Source organism: Sminthopsis crassicaudata, chromosome 2 (genome assembly GCF_048593235.1).
Source record: "Sminthopsis crassicaudata isolate SCR6 chromosome 2, ASM4859323v1, whole genome shotgun sequence".
NCBI lineage: Eukaryota > Metazoa > Chordata > Mammalia > Dasyuromorphia > Dasyuridae > Sminthopsis > Sminthopsis crassicaudata.
The window spans coordinates 441,495,790-441,514,665 of NC_133618.1; the positions used below are offsets into that span (position 1 = coordinate 441,495,790).

Below are 18,876 nucleotides of genomic sequence, written 5' to 3' on the forward strand. Positions count from 1 at the left end.
AAGCAACAACAGCATTAGTGGATTCTGACTTAGGAACAAAGCCACTATGAAAGAGAAAGTTCTCATTTGAATGACACATTTTGAAAATCACTCTCATTAACTCCTATAGGAATACATCAAGAACATTTCAAGAAAAAGTTTTGTCTCCAAGGACTTAGGAAGATTTCCAAATTTTTCCATCTTTTAGCCTCCTCAGTTTTCTGTGTGAGCATCATCATCACTGTCAGAAATTGAGAGCTATTCTCAGGAAAACCTGGAAAGACTTATATGAACTTATGCAAAGTGATACTCTGAACAAAGGAACAGCAATATTTTAAGATGATGAATTGTAAATGACTTGGCTATTCTCAGGAATACAATGATGCAAGACAATTGGTGAAGGATTTATGATGAAAAAATGCTATCCACTCCAGAAAAAGATCTGATAGTGTCTAAACAAAGACTGAAGCATAGTTTTTCAATTTTATTTTTCTTAAGGTTTTTTTTTTTAAGAGGTAAGGTCTGTTTTCATAAAATGAATATGGAAATATTTTGCATGACAACACATATAGAATATATATCAAAATTTCTTGCCTTCTCAATGAAAGGGGTGGGGAAGAAAGGTGGAGAACCTAGAACCAAAGTTTTAAAAACAACTGTAAGGGGGCAGCTAGGTGGTACAGTGGATAGAGCACCAGCCCTGAATTCAGGAGGACCTGAGTTCAAATCTGTCTCAGACACTTAACACTTCCTAGCTTGTGACCCTGGGCAAGTCACTTAACTCCAGCCTCAGGAAAAAAGTAAAATAAAAACAATTGTAAAAAGGTAACTGGAGAAAAATAAAACACTACATAAATTAGGAAAAAAAAGAAAAAAGGTTTGAGAGCTAGAAGTAAACCTGTGTAGAACTGATCTGGGGCTCTGAAGAATAAAAACTCCTTTTATGGCCCCAAAACCTAATATATTATGTATATAATTAAATGTCCTTTCAAAAGAGATCCATGTAAGAATTTTTACTTTAAATAAAATAGTTTTATAGTTGCAGTTTTCAAATGACTATATAGCTGGATCTAAATAAACAACTTAGGATGCAATTACAATTTGGGGAGCTTCTAAACTATAAATGCACTTCTTAAAAACTGGTAAAATTTACAGAAAGGAAAAGATAGTCCCTCATTTAAGAAGTATTAGGCAATTCAAACCAACTAGCTAACTCACCAAAGAACTCTTTCCTGTTGAATCAAGAGGTCCCACGATTTGTTCTTTGATAAAACATATATCTTCTTCTGGAACAAGTCCATATTTCTTCATTACATTTTCAATTCCATTGGCCTTAACCAGGTAGTCAAACATCTTCACTGAACCCATTTCATGCTGAAAAAATAAGAACAGAAGAAACTTGTCCATCTGATCTGTAAAAATTAAGCTGACCCGCTGTCATTTATTTATTCATTCAAATTATGACTAATTGATTTTGTCCCGTAGCTGCCTAACTCATGGTCCTTTAACTCTGAACTTAGTTTAGAAATTCTGCTAGCCTTTAATTTTCTACTCTTGCCTTAAGGAGTTCTGCTACCTGTGGGGATTGTAGGAGGACACCAAGAAATGTGGTCACTTCACTCCTGGGCACACTGCTCATTCTTTGGACTTTTTAACCTGCTTGACACCCCGTACACCATGGAGGGATACTGCCCACAAGGCTTGCCCTTCCCCTTTCCACATTTTCCAGATCTTCTTCATACTATTTCCCCTCATTAGAACGAAAGGTCTAGTAGGTAGGGTAGGGACTGGCTTTTTTGCTTCTATTTGTATCCCCAGAACTTTGTGCAGTGCCTGGAATATAGTAATGTGCCTAATAAATGCTTCATCTTTTTATCTATGTGAAAATCTGACTATATCACATACCTCCCAATGATATCCTGGGCGAGCAAGGGGAATAAACCTTCTATCAAACATGTGTGAAAAGGGTCCATGACCTTTAAAAAGATAATAAGCAGCACTGGTTCACACTACTGAAAAGCACAAATTCATTTTATCCATTCTTTTTTATTCAAACTTAGTTCATTTCTATTCTTCATAAGATCCATGGCCTCAACAATATGCCACAACTTTATCAATTGAAGGATATCCCCTCCATTTTCAATTCTTTGCCACCCCAAAAAGAGTTACTATAAATGTTTTTGTACATATGCTTTTCCTTTTCTTTGATTTCTTAGGGATACAGAACGACCCAATAGTCTGTGATGCTGGATTAGAGTATACACTTTTAAAGTTTTAAATCCCTTTGGGCACAATTCCAAATCATTCTCCAGACTGGCTGGACCAGTTCACAACTCCATCAGTGTACCTATTTTTCCACATCCTCTCCAACATTTATCATTTTCTTTTCTGTTATTAACCAATCTGACTGGTATGAGGTGGTAACTCTGAGTTGTTTTAATTTACACTTTTCCAATTATTAGATTTTAGAGCATTTGTTTTCATATGACTCCTGATCACTTTGATTTCTTCTGAAACCTGACTGTTCATATCCTTTGGCCATTTATCAATGTGAGAATGATTTGTGCTCTTATAAATTTGACTTAGTTCTCTGTACATTTGAGAAACAAGAAGGGCCAACCTCCTAAAGATAATCTTTTCCAGATTTACCTAAGCTGGTCAATGGTCTATGAACAGTAAGAGACACTTCTTTCCTATCATCTAGAAACACATAGGAAAGAGATTAAGCTAGTTTCCTTACCAGAGAACTAGATTTCTGATTAAGTCAGATCTCTATAATCCCTTATAGGGCTAGTGATTATCTAGTTTCACCAGTAGCTACAAAAATATTTTGGATTGCCAACAGTCCCAGGGGCTATTATTTAGCTTTACACCCACATGGATAGTGGAAGTGAGAAATCCTGCCCCCTCCCTAATCTGAGAATCTTCTGTTCAAAAAATCTCAGGTATTTTAAACACGAGAAAGATGGATTCAGGAAGGCAAAGGATCAAACTATCTACTGAGACATAGTGATCAGAAGACTTTCATAATCCACAATTGAGTCTTTAATACAGCATACTGTAGCAGAAATGCTCAACTGAGGCAATAGGATGTGGCAATGCTTATGACGTATTCTGGAATTACAGAGTGACATAAACGGTGACAGATTTTGTATGCTGATATTCACTGGGGCATTATAAAGAGAAGTTAGGATTTGTTATACTGTACACTTCTCAGTTGGTTGGTTTTTAAAAATAAAAGAACACTATATCCCTCAATATTTATATAAATCACGTTTTTACACATTGAACTCCTTTGGCTCCTTGAACATGTTTACCTAGATCATGACAAAGCCCAGCGATCTGAACACACAGCATATCCCGCTTAGTTATTTGTAGTTCAGGATGTTTTTCACGCAGTGCACTGACCAGACATCCTGCTAGGTAACCGACACTGTGAAGCAAGAAGAAAATAAAATTTCATTTTAGAAGATATATTCTGTTTCTTCAATCAAGAATGTACTGTTTCAAGTCCCAAAGATCAGTTATCCAACCTGTAATATTTGTTTAGCTTTCTATAGAGCAGAGGCTCTTATTCTCAGCTCCTTGAACGTTTTAAATTTGATTTTTAAAATAATAATGATAGTTCACTACAACTTTTTGGGGGGTAACACTATGTATTTTATAAATTTTAAAAATATTCTTTTGAGGAACCTATAGGCTTCACCACACTGCCCAAAGGAATACATAACATAGAAAAAAAAAAAAAAAGAAAAAGAAAAAGAAAAAGTTAAAAAATTTCTGTTTCAAAGTAACCTTAAAATTCTAGTCACCTTCAATTATCTGAGTAAGTAGAACTTTAGAACATATTGTAAGGGTAATCCCATCAAGAGCACTTTTATGTGTAATTTTTTTGTACTCACAATTCAATATGGCTTATATGTAATTTTCTAGTAATTCACTTAGCACCATGCAACAAAATTATATTGGAAAGAACTGTCTCTAAAGATAAACTGGAAACTACATTTCCTGCCATTCAGGAACATTTCCTCCACGTTTGGAAAAAAAAGACAAATTCTAATACTGTTGTTACAACTCTAATTTTGTCTTTTCAAATTCATATTTTTCCCCAAAATATTGAGTAGTTTGGTTTCAAAGGCAGAAACTAACCTATATAAGAATAAGCAGGAAGGAAAACTGAAGGACTTAATATTTATAGACTATAACATCCATAAGAAAGCTTAAAAAAAAAAAGGGGGGGGAACCCTAAAATACCCTGGAGATAAATTATTGTCTCACCAGCCCAACTACCACACTCAGGAATATACAAGTAGGAAGTAAATCACACCATAACATTTAACTGTGCTAGAAAGAACTTGGTTAAATACAAAAGTTAAACTACTAAAATAGATCATATCTAAGCACAAGTTCTTTGTAATGGAAAGACTTAAAGAATAACTTATCTGTAATACTTCTGTTTAAGTGCATTTTTCTCCTTACCCTAGACAATGCTCAAATCGGTTGTGAGAGGCACCTGGAAAAACATAGTAAGCACCTCCCAGCTGTTTAATGTATCGAAGCCTTTGAAATTGAGGTGTGTCGATGATTCGGATAAGAAGAGGGTGAAGTTCTATGTGGCCATGAACAGGATCATTAAATATCTGGAAAATGATGATTTTTACAGTTGTACATGAAAACAATTTATGCATGAAAAGTAACAACCCATTTTTAAAATCCCCATGTCAAGTCTAAAGACCAAAGTTATTTAAGTATTTAAGATGTTATATATGCCAATGATTCCCTCCAAGCCATATAAGTACATAGTTTCACATCTGTAATGTTGTGGTTAGCTTTTTGGAGGTCTTGGGACCAGCCTTCATTTCAGCAGATAATCACCATGAGAATAACCAGGGATAAAGCCCAAATTCATTATTGTCTCCTTCACAATCTGTCTCCTTGCCTGGGGTCCAGGCCAGCTTTCTGGAGCCCTTTAGACGGACTTTGGTTTCACTGGAGGAATGAAGATAGGCCAACCACCATAGTGGTAGGAGATGGAGTGTCTCTCCTTGGCTCAGAGCTTGAGCTCCAGCCTCCAGTTCTTTGTCTCTAGGTCTGACTCTGATCTCTTAAATACTCTATTACAATTAAATCCATTCATTGTAAATCAAATTAAACAAAAAGTTCATTTGCTTCATCCTTTGGCTATATTGGTCGACTACTCTAATTGTGTAATTTTCAACTTTTTTTGGATCACCTACATCTTTCAGTAAAGTTAACACTTTAAAGTTACAAAAATCAATGGTGACATCAACACTGAAAACCCATTATATTAAGAGAAAATATGATATTCCAGCTGAACAATTGATTTAAAAATACAATATAAATGCTGCTATTGGTCTTAATGGTAACTGAAGCAGAAGGGCAGAAGAGACTGGAAATGCTGTTAAGTCACACAGACGCAGTTGTGACAAATAGCAGCAACAAAAGGTGTTTCTGTTTCTAGGTGATGAACATTTTATATTGTCTTCTATTGTTAAAATGTAAAGTACCTGAAGGGGGTACATCTTGCTTACTTTTTTACTGGTACCTCCAGCACTGGGGACGGTGCTGACAGTCTCAGCACTTCAGTAATGTTCACTTTCCCCTGTAACTTCTGTGTAACCGGTATCAAAAGTGGTACTGAAGGGGCTAAGTAACTACCTCAGTCACACTGAAAGCCAGGTCACAAGACTCGGAGGCCAGGATCATGTTTCTTAGATAGGGAGACTGAAGGCACAATTCTAAAAACTTCAACAGAGGGAGTGAGCATAGCTACATGGTGACTGTGAGGTAAGTGAGGAACATGGAAGTGTTTCAGCCAAGGCACCTCATGACCAACATCCTAATCCCAGCTTCAGCATCAGGGATGTCCCCTAGGATCTGCTTAACACACCCAGACTTATGGCCAGCATCAACCAAACTGCTGACTGCTTATAAAACTGATAAACAGTAACAATAGAATGGGATCCTCGCATAAATTTCCTTAATTACTCCATAAAAGCTAAGATAAGTCAACTGGAGTTCACTGATTATCACCATTTCTGCAAACACTTGCCAATGACAGCTGGTAGCTATGAGTATATGGAAGCAAAAATGTCATATATGAGAGTCAATGTAGCCCAATCAGTACAGCAACCTTAGCCCAGGGCCTGGACACAGGGTTCTAATTCAGGACCCTCTTCTCAAATGTTCTTTCATGCCCTACTTTTGCCATAACTGTGAAAAATCTCCAAAATGCCAGTCTCTCATACACTACCATAAAACAGTAGGATTATGAAGGATTGTGAAGAAACCAGAACAGACAACTGAACAGGATCTGATTTGGTGGACACGAGGATCACAATTACAAAGCGCTACTATCAACCCTGCAGGCCAGTAACAAATTTATGGATAGGAAGGTGTGCATCAAGGATTCTGACTCTCCATGTTGTATCAGGAAAACTCAGAAATGTGAAGTGGAATTTGAAATGCTGGGGCCCAGGAGATGTAGCAGCCATTGTCACACAGGTGCAACATCTAATTCCTAAAATGGAGAAGCCAAAGGCAACACAGAAGCTGGCTAAAAAGTTCTCTGGCTACCACTGGCCCAGCCTGATCAGCAGTGACCTCACTGGCGGAGCCCTGGTCAACCATCCATCAGTGTAGCTAGAATCAGCAACGAGCAACATGAGGACTGGCGCATGGCACGAGAAGGCAGCTCTCTTTCCCATGTACCAAGACAGCTGGGGAGGGAGAATAAGGGGAAGTGTCTCCTTTAAGCCCCTGGTTCCTAGTTCATGTGGAATACAGCTTTCCCATATTGGGGTGGAGGTAGGGCGATATCTCTCCTGGGGCTAGCTGTACAACCACTTCATTAAATACTACTTTAAAAAAAAAAAAGGGACTTCCGGCCAAGATGGCGACGTGGAGGCAGACAGCTGCTTGAGCTCCTCGTTTTCTCTCAGAACTTACTTCATGACAAGTCTCTGACTTAATGCTTGACCCAGAAAGAAATCCACAAATAATCACCAAGAGAAGACATCCTTGAAAGTCGCCAGAAAAGGTCTGTGTTTGCTCGGGGGAGGGTCAATCAGACTGGGCGCAGACTGAGGGCAGGCAGCCAGAGCAAGACAGGCAGCTCACACAGCTCAGACCGGAGGGGGAGGGGTGTGATCTCTGCCCTTTCTGTGAAACGGCTTTTGCCCCAGTGTGGATGCTCCGTCTTGGCAGCAAGCCAGGAGCAGCGGAGAGGGTGTAAACACCGGAGGTGAAGATTAAACCCCCAGAAAGCCAGAGTCTCTCAGAGCCCGGCCACCCCCAACCCCCACCTGGACTGACTCGGTGTGTTCTCGGAGCCTCAGAGCGCAGACTCAGTACAGTCATTGCTGTTCTGTTAGTGGCTCTCTGCTGCCCTACCCCCAGTCTGTAGAGGAAGCCCATTAATACCATCCAGCCCCATCCCCCGCAAAACAGACCAATTGTTTCTCTTGTCAGTTTGTTTTCTTTGATTCCTACTCTGACAAAATGAACAAAAAATTCAAAAGGGCTCTAACCATTGACAGCTTCTGTGTGGAGAGGGAGCAGACTTCAAATGCTGAGGAGACTAGGAACAGACTGTCCCCAGATGTATCCCCTGGGAGGGATATAAGCTGCTCCTCAATACAAAAGAACCTCATAGAGGAAATCAAAAAGGCTCTCACAAGAGAGCTGGAAGAGAAATGGGAAAAGGAAAGGGAAGCTTGGCAAGAGAGCCTGGAGAAGTCATCCCATGCATTCAAAGACAGAGTGGATAAAGAAATCAAATCATTGAGAAACAAGATTAGTGAGCTGGAAAAGGTAAACAACTCCAAGGAAAACAGTATTAGTGAGCTGGAAAAAGAAATCAGCTCTCTAAAAAATAAAATGGATAAAATGGAAAAAAATTCCATAGAAGATAAAAACTCAATTGGACAATTACAAAGAGATATAAAAAAAGTGAGTGAAGAAAATACATCATTGAAAATTAGACTGGAACAAGTAGAAATGAATGACTCAAGGAGAAACCAAGAGGGAGTCAAGCAAAACCAGAGAAATGAAACAATTGAAAAGAATGTCAAGTACCTTACCAGAAAGACAACAGACCTGGAAAACAGATCCAGGAGAGACAATTTGAGAATAATCGGACTCCCTGAAAAATGGGAGGAAAAAAAGAGCTTGGACACCATTTTCGAGGAAATTATCAAAGAGAACTGCCCAGACATTCTGGAAACAGAGGGTAAAATAGACATTGAAAAAATTCATCGATCACCTACTGAAAGGGACGCTAAAATCAAAACGCCAAGAAATATAGTGGCCAAGTTCAAGAACCATCAGACAAAGGAAAAGATATTGGAAGCTGCTAGAAAAAAGCAATTCAGATATGGAGGATCCACAATAAGGATAACCCAGGATCTAGCAGCGTCCACATTAAAAGAACGCAGGGCCTGGAACATGTTATTCCGAAAGGCTAAGGAACTTGGTATGCAGCCAAGAATAACTTACCCAGCAAGAATGAGCATCGTTTTCCAGGGAAGAAGATGGACATTTAACGAAATAAATGAATTCCATCTATTTTTGATGAAAAAACCAGACCTACATAAAAGGTTTGATCTTCAAATACAGAACTCAAGAGATTTCTAAAAAGGTACAAAAAAATCTTGAGAACTATACTTCTGTCAAAAAAAATGTGTAAAGAACATATGTACAATTTGTCTTAGAAACTAGAGGTGGAAAGGAGATTATATCATAAATAAGTGTAAAGTGGTGGTACTACAACTCATGAAGAGGCAAAGGTAACCTATTATATCTGAGAGAAAGAAAGGAGGGAGATGAACATAGCGTGTATCAATAGACATATTCGATTTATGGTGAAACTTCTTCCACTTCATTGAAAAGTGAAAGGGAAGGAGTAAGCTAAGGGGAAGGGAAAACAGTAATTTCGAGGAAAAGGGGTAAAATAAGGGGAGGATCTTTAAGGTGGGGGAGGGATCCTAAAAAGGGAGGGTTGTGAAAAGCAAGTGGTGTTCACCAGTTTAATACTGGATAGGAGGGTAAAAGGGAAGGAAAGGGGAAAAGCATAAGCAGGGGTTAATAGGATGGCAAGCAATATAGAATTAGTCCTTCTAACCATAAATGTGAATGGGGCAAACTGCCTCATAAAGAGGAAGCAGTTAGCAGACTGGATTAAAAGTCAGAATCCTACTATATGTTGTTTACAGGAAACACACCTGAAACAGGGTGAGACATTCAAACTAAAAGTAAAAGGGTGGAGCAGAATCTATCATGCCTCAGGCAAAACCAAAAAAGCAGGAGTAGCCATCCTCATCTCAGATCAAGCAAAAACAAAAATTGATCTAATTAAAAGAGATAAGGAAGGGCATTATATCCTGCTAAAGGGCAGCATCAATAATGAAGCAGTATCAATATTAAACATATATGCACCAAGTGGTGCAGCATCTAAATTCTTAAAAGAGAAATTAAGAGAGCTGCAAGAGGAATTAGATAGCAAAACTATAATAGCGGGAGATCTCAACCTTGCACTCTCAGAATTAGATAAATCAAACCACAAAATAAATAAGAAAGAAGTCAAAGAGGTAAATAGAATACTAGAAAAGTTTGATATGATAGATCTTTGGCGAAAGCTAAATGGAGACAGAAAGGAATATACTTTCTTCTCAGCAGTTCATGGAACCTATACAAAAATTGATCATATACTAGGGCATAAAAACCTCAAAATCAAATGCAGTAAGGCAGAAATAGTAAATGCATCATTTTCAGACCATAATGCAATCAAAATAACATTTAATAAAAAGCCAGGGGAAAATAGACCAAAAAAATAATTGGAAACTAAATAATCTTATACTAAACAATGATTGGGTAAAACAGCAAATCATAAACATAATTAATAACTTCACCCAAGAAAATGACAATAATGAGACATCATACCAAAATGTGTGGGATACAGCCAAAGCAGTAATAAGGGGAAGTTTTATATCTCTACAGGCCTACTTGCATAAAATAGAGAAAGAGAGGGCCAACGAATTGGGCTTACAACTAAAATTGCTAGAAAAGGAACAAATTAAAAACCCCCAGACAAACATAAAACTTGAAATTCAAAAAATAAAAGGTGAGATTAATAAAATTGAAAGTAAAAAAACTATTGAATTAATTAATAAAAATAAGAGTTGTTTTTATGAAAAAAACCAACAAAATAGACAAACCCTTAGTAAACCTGATTAAAAAAAGGAAAGAGAAAAAGCAAATTGATAGTCTTGAAAATGAAAAGGGTGAACTCACCACTAATGAAGAGGAAATTAGAACAATAGTTAGGAGCTACTTTGCTCAACTTTATGCTGATAAATTCGATAACTTAAATGAAATGGAAGAATACCTTCAAAAATATAGCTTGCCCAGATTAACAGAGGAAGAAGTAAGTAGTCTAAATAGTCCCATCTCAGAAAAAGAAATAGACCAAGCTATTAACCAACTTCCTAAGAAAAAGTCCCCAGGACCAGATGGATTTACAGGTGAATTCTACCAAACATTTAAAGAACAACTAACTCCAATGCTATGTAAACTATTTGAAAAAATAGGGATTGAAGGAGTCCTACCAAATTCCTTCTATGACACAGACATGGTACTGATACCGAAACCAGGTAGATTGAAAACTGAGAAAGAAAACTATAGACCAATTTCCTTAATGAATATTGATGCTAAAATCTTAAATAAGATATTAGCAAATAGACTTCAGAAAATCATCCCCAGGATAATACACTATGACCAAGTGGGATTTATACCAGGAATGCAAGGCTGGTTTAATATTAGGAAAACTATTAGTATAATTGACCATATTAATAATCAAATTAATAAAAGCCATATGATCATCTCAATAGATGCAGAAAAGGCATTTGATAAAATCCAACATCCATTCCTACTAAAATCGCTTGAGAGTATAGGAATAAATGGACTATTCCTTAAAATAATAAGGAGCATATATTTAAAACCTTCAGTAAACATCATATGTAATGGTGATAAACTAGAACCTTTCCCTGTAAGATCAGGAGTGAAACAAGGTTGCCCACTATCACCATTACTATTCATTATAGTACTAGAAACTCTAGCCTCGGCAATAAGAGCCGAGAAAGAGATTCAAGGAATTAGAGTAGGAAATGAAGAAATCAAATTGTCACTTTTCGTAGATGACATGATGGTATACTTAGAGAACCCCAAAGACTCTGCTAAAAAGCTATTAGAAATAATTCAGAATTTTAGCAAAGTCGCAGGATACAAAATAAATCCACATAAATCCTCAGGATTTTTATACATTACCAACACAATCCAACAGCAAGAGATACAAAGAGAAATTCCATTCAAAATAACGGTTGATAGTATAAAATATTTGGGAATATATCTACCAAAGGAGAGTCAGGAATTATATGAGCAAAATTACAAAACACTTGCCACAAAAATAAAGTCAGATTTAAATAATTGGAAAGATATTCAGTGTTCTTGGATAGGCCGAGCGAATATAATAAAGATGACAATACTCCCCAAACTAATCTATTTATTTAGTGCTATACCAATCAGACTCCCAAGAAACTATTTTAATGACCTAGAAAAAATAACAACAAAATTCATATGGAAGAATAAAAGGTCGAGAATTGCAAGGGAACTAATGAAAAAAAAGTCAGAGGAAGGTGGTCTAAGTGTACCTGATTTAAAGCTATATTATAAAGCAACAGTCACCAAAACCATTTGGTATTGGCTAAGAAATAGACTAGTTGATCAGTGGCATAGGTTAGGTTCACAGGGCAAGATAGTGAATAAAAATAGCAATCTAATCTTTGACAAACCCAAAGATCCCAAATTTTGGGATAAGAATTCATTATTTGACAAAAACTGCTGGGAAAACTGGAAATTAGTATGGCAGAAACTAGGCATGGACCCACATTTAACACCACATTGTAAGATTAGATCAAAAGGGGTCCAAGATTTAGGCATAAAGAACGAAATCATAAATAAATTGGAGGAACATGGGATGGTTTACCTCTCAGACTTGTGGAGGAGGAAGGAGTTTGTGTCCAAGGGAGAACTAGAGACCATTATTGATCACAAAATAGAAAATTTTGATTACACCAAATTAAAAAGTTTCTGCACAAACAAAACTAATGCAAACAAGATTAAAAGGGAAGTAACAAATTGGGAAAACATTTTTACAGTTAAAGGTTCTGATAAAGGCCTCATCTCCAAAATATACAGAGAACTGACTTTAATTTATAAGAAATCAAGCCATTCTCCAATTGATAAATGGTCAAAGGATATGAACAGACAATTTTCAGATGACGAAATTAAAACTATTTCCGCTCATATGAAAGTGTTCCAAATCACTATTGATCAGAGAAATGCAAATTAAGACAACTCTGAGATATCATTACACACCTGTCAGATTGGCTAAGATGACAGGAACAAATAACGATGAATGTTGGAGGGGCTGTGGGAAAACTGGGACACTGATGCATTGTTGGTGGAGTTGTGAAAGAATCCAACCATTCTGGAGAGCAATCTGGAATTATGCCCAAAAAGTTATCAAAATGTGCATACCCTTTGACACAGCCATACTACTACTGGGCTTATACCCCAAGGAACTACTAAAGAAGGGAAAGGGACCTGTATGTGCCAAAATGTTTATGGCAGCCCTCTTCATAGTGGCTAGAAGCTGGAAGATGAATGGATGTCCATCAATTGGAGAATGGTTGGGTAAACTATGGTATATGAATGTTATGGAATATTATTGTTCTATAAGAAATGACCAACAGGAGAAATACAGAGAGGCTTGGAGAGACTTACATCAACTGATGCTGAGTGAAACGAGCAGAATCAGAAGATCATTATACACTTCAACAATGATACTGTACAAGGATGTATGCTGATGGAAGTGGATTTCTTCAACATAGAGAAGAGCTAATCCAATTCCAATTGATTAATGATGGACAGAACCAACTACATCCAGAAAAGGAACACTGGGAAATGAGTGTAAACTGTTATTTTTACCTTCTGAATCCAATTCTTCCTGTGCAACAAAAAATTCGGTTCTACACACATATATTGTATCTAGAATATACTGTAATATATTTAACATATATAAGACTGCTTGCCATCTTGGGGAGGGGGTTGGGGGAGGAAGGGAAAAAATCTGAATAGAAGTAAATAAAAGGGATAATGTTGTAAAAAATTACCCACGCATATGTACTGTCAAAAAATGTAATAATTATAAAATAAAATAAAAATAAAAAAAAAAAAAAAAGCTCTAGCTGGATACATTTTTGATCAATTAAAAACAAATAACAAAACAAAAACAAAAATACAATTTCACATCTGTAATGTTGTGGTTAGCTTTTTGGAGGTCTTGGGACCAGCCTTCATTTCAGCAGATAATCACCATGAGAATAACCAGGGATAAAGCCCAAATTCTTTATTTTCTCCTTCACAATCTGTCTCCTTGCCTGGGGTCCGGGCCAGCTTTCTGGAGCCCTTTAGACGGACTTTGGTTTCACTGGAGGAATGAAGACAGGCCAACCACCACAGTGGTAGGAGATGGAGTGTCTCTCCTTGGCTCAGAGCTTGAGCTCCAGCCTCCAGTTCTTTGTCTCTAGGTCTGACTCTGATTTCTTAAATACTCTATTACAATTAAATCCATTCATCATACTGAGCATAAGCCAATAATTATATCACTAGGGAACCATTATTTATTGTAAGAACAAGAACAGGAACTGAACTACAGAACTATTAATCACCATGCTAAATAACCATTGTGTCATCAGTTCCACTGAGTAAACACTTGTAAGAATCCTTGTTTCAAGTACACTTCTTCAGAGTTCTGGCCCATTACTCACATCCATTACCATTTTGAGGGGATCTTTCCGTCTTCCTGTATATAGACTAGCCAAACTTCCTTCTTCTACCTTTCCTTTCTCTTTCTTTCAAAGACAGCTTTCCTAGATGTTTATGATCACTGCCATTTAGGCCTTGTTTTAAAAACACTTACCAAAGTCTCCAATTTAACATTAAGTCTAACTATGAATTTAATATTAAGTTAACAAGTCTGGCAATTTTCAAATGCTACAGATCCATGAAGTTCCTTAGAAGAGAGTATGGCCTCAGTTTATATGCTACCTATGATAGTCTCTAAGGCTTGCTATAATACCACCCCAGGCTGGGATTCAGAAGTATACCAAAGGATCCTATTTTTAGACCTGAAAATGAGATTATCTGGTTCAATTCCGTCATTTTATAGGTAAAGAAATTGAGGTCCAGAGCTGATTCTATTCTTATCATACTACCATATGGGTAGTATAGAAGAGAGTCAGACCTTGAGTAAAGATGACCTGACCCCCAAGTTTAGCACTCCTTCCACTGCATTGCTGATCTCCCTAGGGGGGTGTTGGTGATAGATTTGGGAATGACAGGGAGCCAAAAGAAGAAACATTCTATGATCTCAAAAATAGATTTTAAAAAATTATATATAAAGTCTCCATTCTTTTTTTTCAACATTATGGAAACTTACAGATACCTGAAAATTTATCCCATTGTTAAAAAAACATTTCCTTTAAAAGCTGTCTCCTCACTTAGCTTTGCTAATAATGTTCACTAAATTTGGGTTGTGCTGAGGGAATTGGGTTCTCACAGCTTAGAAATGTTAAGTATCTGAGGCCAAACTTGAACTCAGGTCCTCCTGACTTGAGGACTGATGCTGTGTCCACTGAGCCCCTTCAAACATAAAATGGATAAAAGAAAACAAAGGCCTTCCAAATACAGATAATATTAGGATCTAACAATTAAAAATTAACTCCCACTTACCTTCATTGTCTCTTCCTGGTCTTCATCCAGTTGATGGATACAATCCAGCAGTTTCTGTCTTTCTTCTAAAGAACTGGGAAAGTCACCAAACCCCCCAAAAAAGACAAGTCACAATTTATTTGATAAAGTGTGATACTTAACAATAACTTTTTAAAAATCAGGTCAGTTTTTTACCTACAGATCATTAAGAACCATTAATAATTTTAAATTTACTTCAATAAATCTCCCAAGCAAATAAAGTTTCCAAGCATACTCAGAGGACATCCTCCTGATTGGTCTTTTCAGCCATCTGAAATCTAAAGTAACAAAATGCTGTATTTCCTTTGTTCCCTAATGTACATTTGCTGTTCATTCTTTTTCCAGTTGGGTCTGACTTCATGACCCTATGTGGGGTCTAAGACACTGGAATGGCTGGCCTTTTCTTCCTCCAGCTCATTTTACAGATGAGCAAACGGAGGCAAGCAAGGCTAAGTGATTTGCTCAGAGTCACACAGCTAGTCCATGTCTGAGGCCAGATCTGTCTTCAGGAAAATGAGTCTTCCAGACTCCAAAGCATCACCCAGCTGTCGCCTGAAGCATTTAGTTCACAATAAATACTAGCTGACTCTCTTGTTGGGAGTCTTTCCCAATCAGTATGACTTACACACAACTCAGCATTAAGGACTAAGGCCGAGTCACAGCTGGAATTTAGACTCTCAATACATAAAGACCAAGCCTGGTCTACTTGCGAGTTTTGGCCCCTCTTTAGTATTTGAGGTAATGAGATTTCTAAAACATTTTCATATTAATTGATATATGTATAATGTATTTAGATTTGTTGGAGCTTCCTTACTTTCCAGGGGATTTTTGACTTGAAATTGAGATTGCAGTTGACATGCTGAAGCTGAAATGATCAATCCCTTGATATAACAGTTCCTGCACCTATCACTGCCAAATGAGTCAAACCAGGTGCCTTCCTTCCGCTATTGACTACAGTAACTGATCCTGAGCCTCGCTGAACAATCACAAGGCCCAAAGACCCTAATAATTTGGAAACTGTACAAGACCCAAGAATGATCTAGCCATTTGTGGTTTTCATGTTTAAAAACCCTACCTCTGATGTAAACAGGTGAGCCCTCCCCCCATAACTCCTTAGGAATGTTGACTTTGCTTGCAAGCTGTTTCCCCTCACTTTGAAATTAAATTTCTGCCTCTTCCATGTCTAGCCTGCCTTGCTTGGCTCCAGCCATCCAGTTAAGAGGCCGGTTCCATCTAGTTGATATAACAGAGAGTGTTTAAACAATAATCGATAAGAATCAGCACTTGTCACAAGAAGGCACTCATTCTCTTTTGGACTGGTTCTGCTAGAGAGAACTTCTCTCACTCAGGCAGATCAGGATCTGCTCTAAGTGGGATGGGGGAAAGGAGGTGCTCTAGACAAGATAGGATGTGATGGGATGGGATGGGATGACTGAGAAGTTAAAAGACCCTCACATTGAGAGTTGGATTTTGTTTTTCAGTCATTTCAGACTCTTTGTGACCCCATTTCAGGTTTTCTTGACAAAAAATACTGGAAGGATTTGCCCGCTTTCTTCTCCAACTCATTCTACAAATGAGGTGACTTTAAGTGTATTGCCTAAGAATCTATGCAGCTAATAAGTGACTGAGGCACTTTGACCTCAGGAAAATAAATCTTCCTGACTAAGTTCCACTCTACTACTTAGTTATCCCCCAATATTTTTTTTTCCTATGATCCATACCGGGATCAAACCCTTGACCATGCTCTAAGCAACTGAGCTAACCAGCCATTGCTCAGGATCAGAGGCAGACACACTCACTCTCTCTCTCTCTCTCTCTCTCTCTCTCTCTCTCTCTCTCTCTCTCTCTCTCTCTCTCTGCTGCTACTGCTTTAAAAAAAAAAAAAAAAGGTTTTTTTCAGCAGTTATTGAAGAGAAGGATTTACTACGAACTACTTTATGTCTGATAGTTATATCACCATCTCGCGTTTCTACCACATTTTAAGGTTACAAAGTACTTTCTTTCCAATATAACAACCCAGCAGAAGTAGCTACCACAATTATCACCTGACTCTGAAAAAGAGAAACTGTTTTGCATCAGGGTCATATAGTCAGTGTCAAAGGCTGGATTCCACTTTAGATCTCTATTTTTACACATATCTGCCCTGACCATTTTAGCAACAGAAACCAAACTATTTCTCAGGGACTAATTACAGAGACTATTGATAAGATAATGACTAACCAGTTTTAATTTAACAATTCTCTCTTACACTCCAAAGAGGCACCATTCCATCAGACTCTAGTGTAAAATATTAGCAATGAGGGGAAAAAAAAAACAAAAACTGTTTTTACACAAAAATAAAGCGAGGTGCAGAGAGGGCTCTCTCAGTTCTCAGTTCCTTCCTGTCTGATTGCTCTTCTGTAAAGCTGTTAATAAACTCCATTTCTTCTAGCTTTAAAGTTTTCTTCCACATAGTCTTCTATCTAGTGACATAGGCTTCTTTTTTTTGTTGCTGGAACAAAACACTCCATTTTCCTGACTCGGGGAATGTTCATGGTTTGTGTCCCATACCTGGAATTCTCTGGACTTGAGGGCTTCCTTCAAGGCTCAGCTCAAATGTCACTTTTAAAAAGAAGCTTTTCCCAATGACTCTTAATTAGTGTCTGCTTTTGATTCCCTCCAATTCAATCACACATACTTTGCTTGTGCATACATATCTACATGTTTTCTCCCTCATTACACTATCAGCTCCTGGACAATAAGGATTTTTACCTTTCTCTTTCTATCACTACTGGCTCAATGCCTGCTACAAGATAGGAGCTTAATAAATGTTTTGGTTTTTTTTTTTTATATTTATGAACTGACTGAATATTCATCTATTTCTGACTCCCAAACTCTGGGTTCTGTTCGATCTTTCTTTGGGCAATCATTATCTCCCATGGGTTCAATGACCATACAGATGGGCCCAAGATCTATATTTCCGGTTATGAGCCTGAGCTCCACTCCTTCAGCACCATATCCAGTTACCTCCTGGACATTTCCAGCTGGATGTCTGATCTATCCAATCATCTAGGACTGAAACTCTGAAGTCTTCCCTGACCCCTCATTCTTCCTCACCTAACCAATCAGTGGCCAAATCTCATAGATACTACCTCTACACCATTCACCATCCTATCCCTTTCTCATTCATCTGGCTAACCACCTCACCTCTCACCTGAACTACTGTCAGTCTTCTAAATGGTCTCTGGCCCTCACTTCTTCCCTCTCCAATCCATTTTCCAAAGAGCTGACAAAGTGGTAGATAATACTAAAACACAGATATGACCAAGTCACTCCTCTCCTCAAACTCGGGGGCGCCTTCTCGCCTCTACAATCAAATATTGATTCCGTTGGTCTCTAAAGGCCTTCATGACTAGGCCCCAAACTACCTTTCCAGCCTTATCATCTTATTTCCTTCACACATTCTTTGCTCCAGCCAAAATGAATTCCTTTCTCTTCCTCACACAAAACTTGATCTCCCATTCCTGTGTGTTGGAATGAGCTGCCCCCATAACTAGAATGGATTCTCTATTTCTTACTTTCCCTCTCAAAGTTAAGTTCAAATATTTCCTCTTAAATGAAGCCTTTCCTGGTTCTCCCATGTGATGCTAGTGGCTCACTCCAAATTTACCCAGTATTTATTTTGCATATACTCCCATACCATTTTTTCCCCTATCTCCAGTGGCTAGCACACAATAAATACTTGTTTCCTGCCAGATGTCCAAGGTTAGACTGCTAATAACAGAAAATCTGAAATAGTGGGTCCCTAAAAGATTTCATATCCCAAGATTGTCAGCACCAGAGGAAGACAAGTTCAATCCCTGAAGAAACTGTTTAAGAAACTCCTGTGAATAATAGAACACCAATGTCACCTTAGATGAGAGTCTTAAAAGACATTAGCTGTAGATCCTGAAATAAAATTACTCAAACATTAAAAAGTACACCTGAGTCTTGTTAATGATACTTGGTTTTCTTTTTTCCAGAATTCCA

General features: G+C 37.7%; 1 protein-coding gene across 1 annotated transcript in view; it reads right to left on the reverse strand.

The window, feature by feature from the left end:
* Positions 1-18,876, reverse strand: part of LOC141557225 (deoxynucleoside triphosphate triphosphohydrolase SAMHD1-like) — a 49,975-nt gene that overhangs the window by 17,115 nt on the left and 13,984 nt on the right. Inside the window, exons 3-7 of the mRNA XM_074292603.1 lie at positions 14,851-14,923; positions 4,459-4,619; positions 3,297-3,412; positions 1,885-1,955; positions 1,198-1,353 (exon numbers count right to left, since the gene is read on the reverse strand). Coding sequence (XP_074148704.1) covers positions 1,198-1,353; positions 1,885-1,955; positions 3,297-3,412; positions 4,459-4,619; positions 14,851-14,923 — 577 coding nt within the window. The remainder of the gene's footprint in view (positions 1-1,197; positions 1,354-1,884; positions 1,956-3,296; positions 3,413-4,458; positions 4,620-14,850; positions 14,924-18,876) is intronic.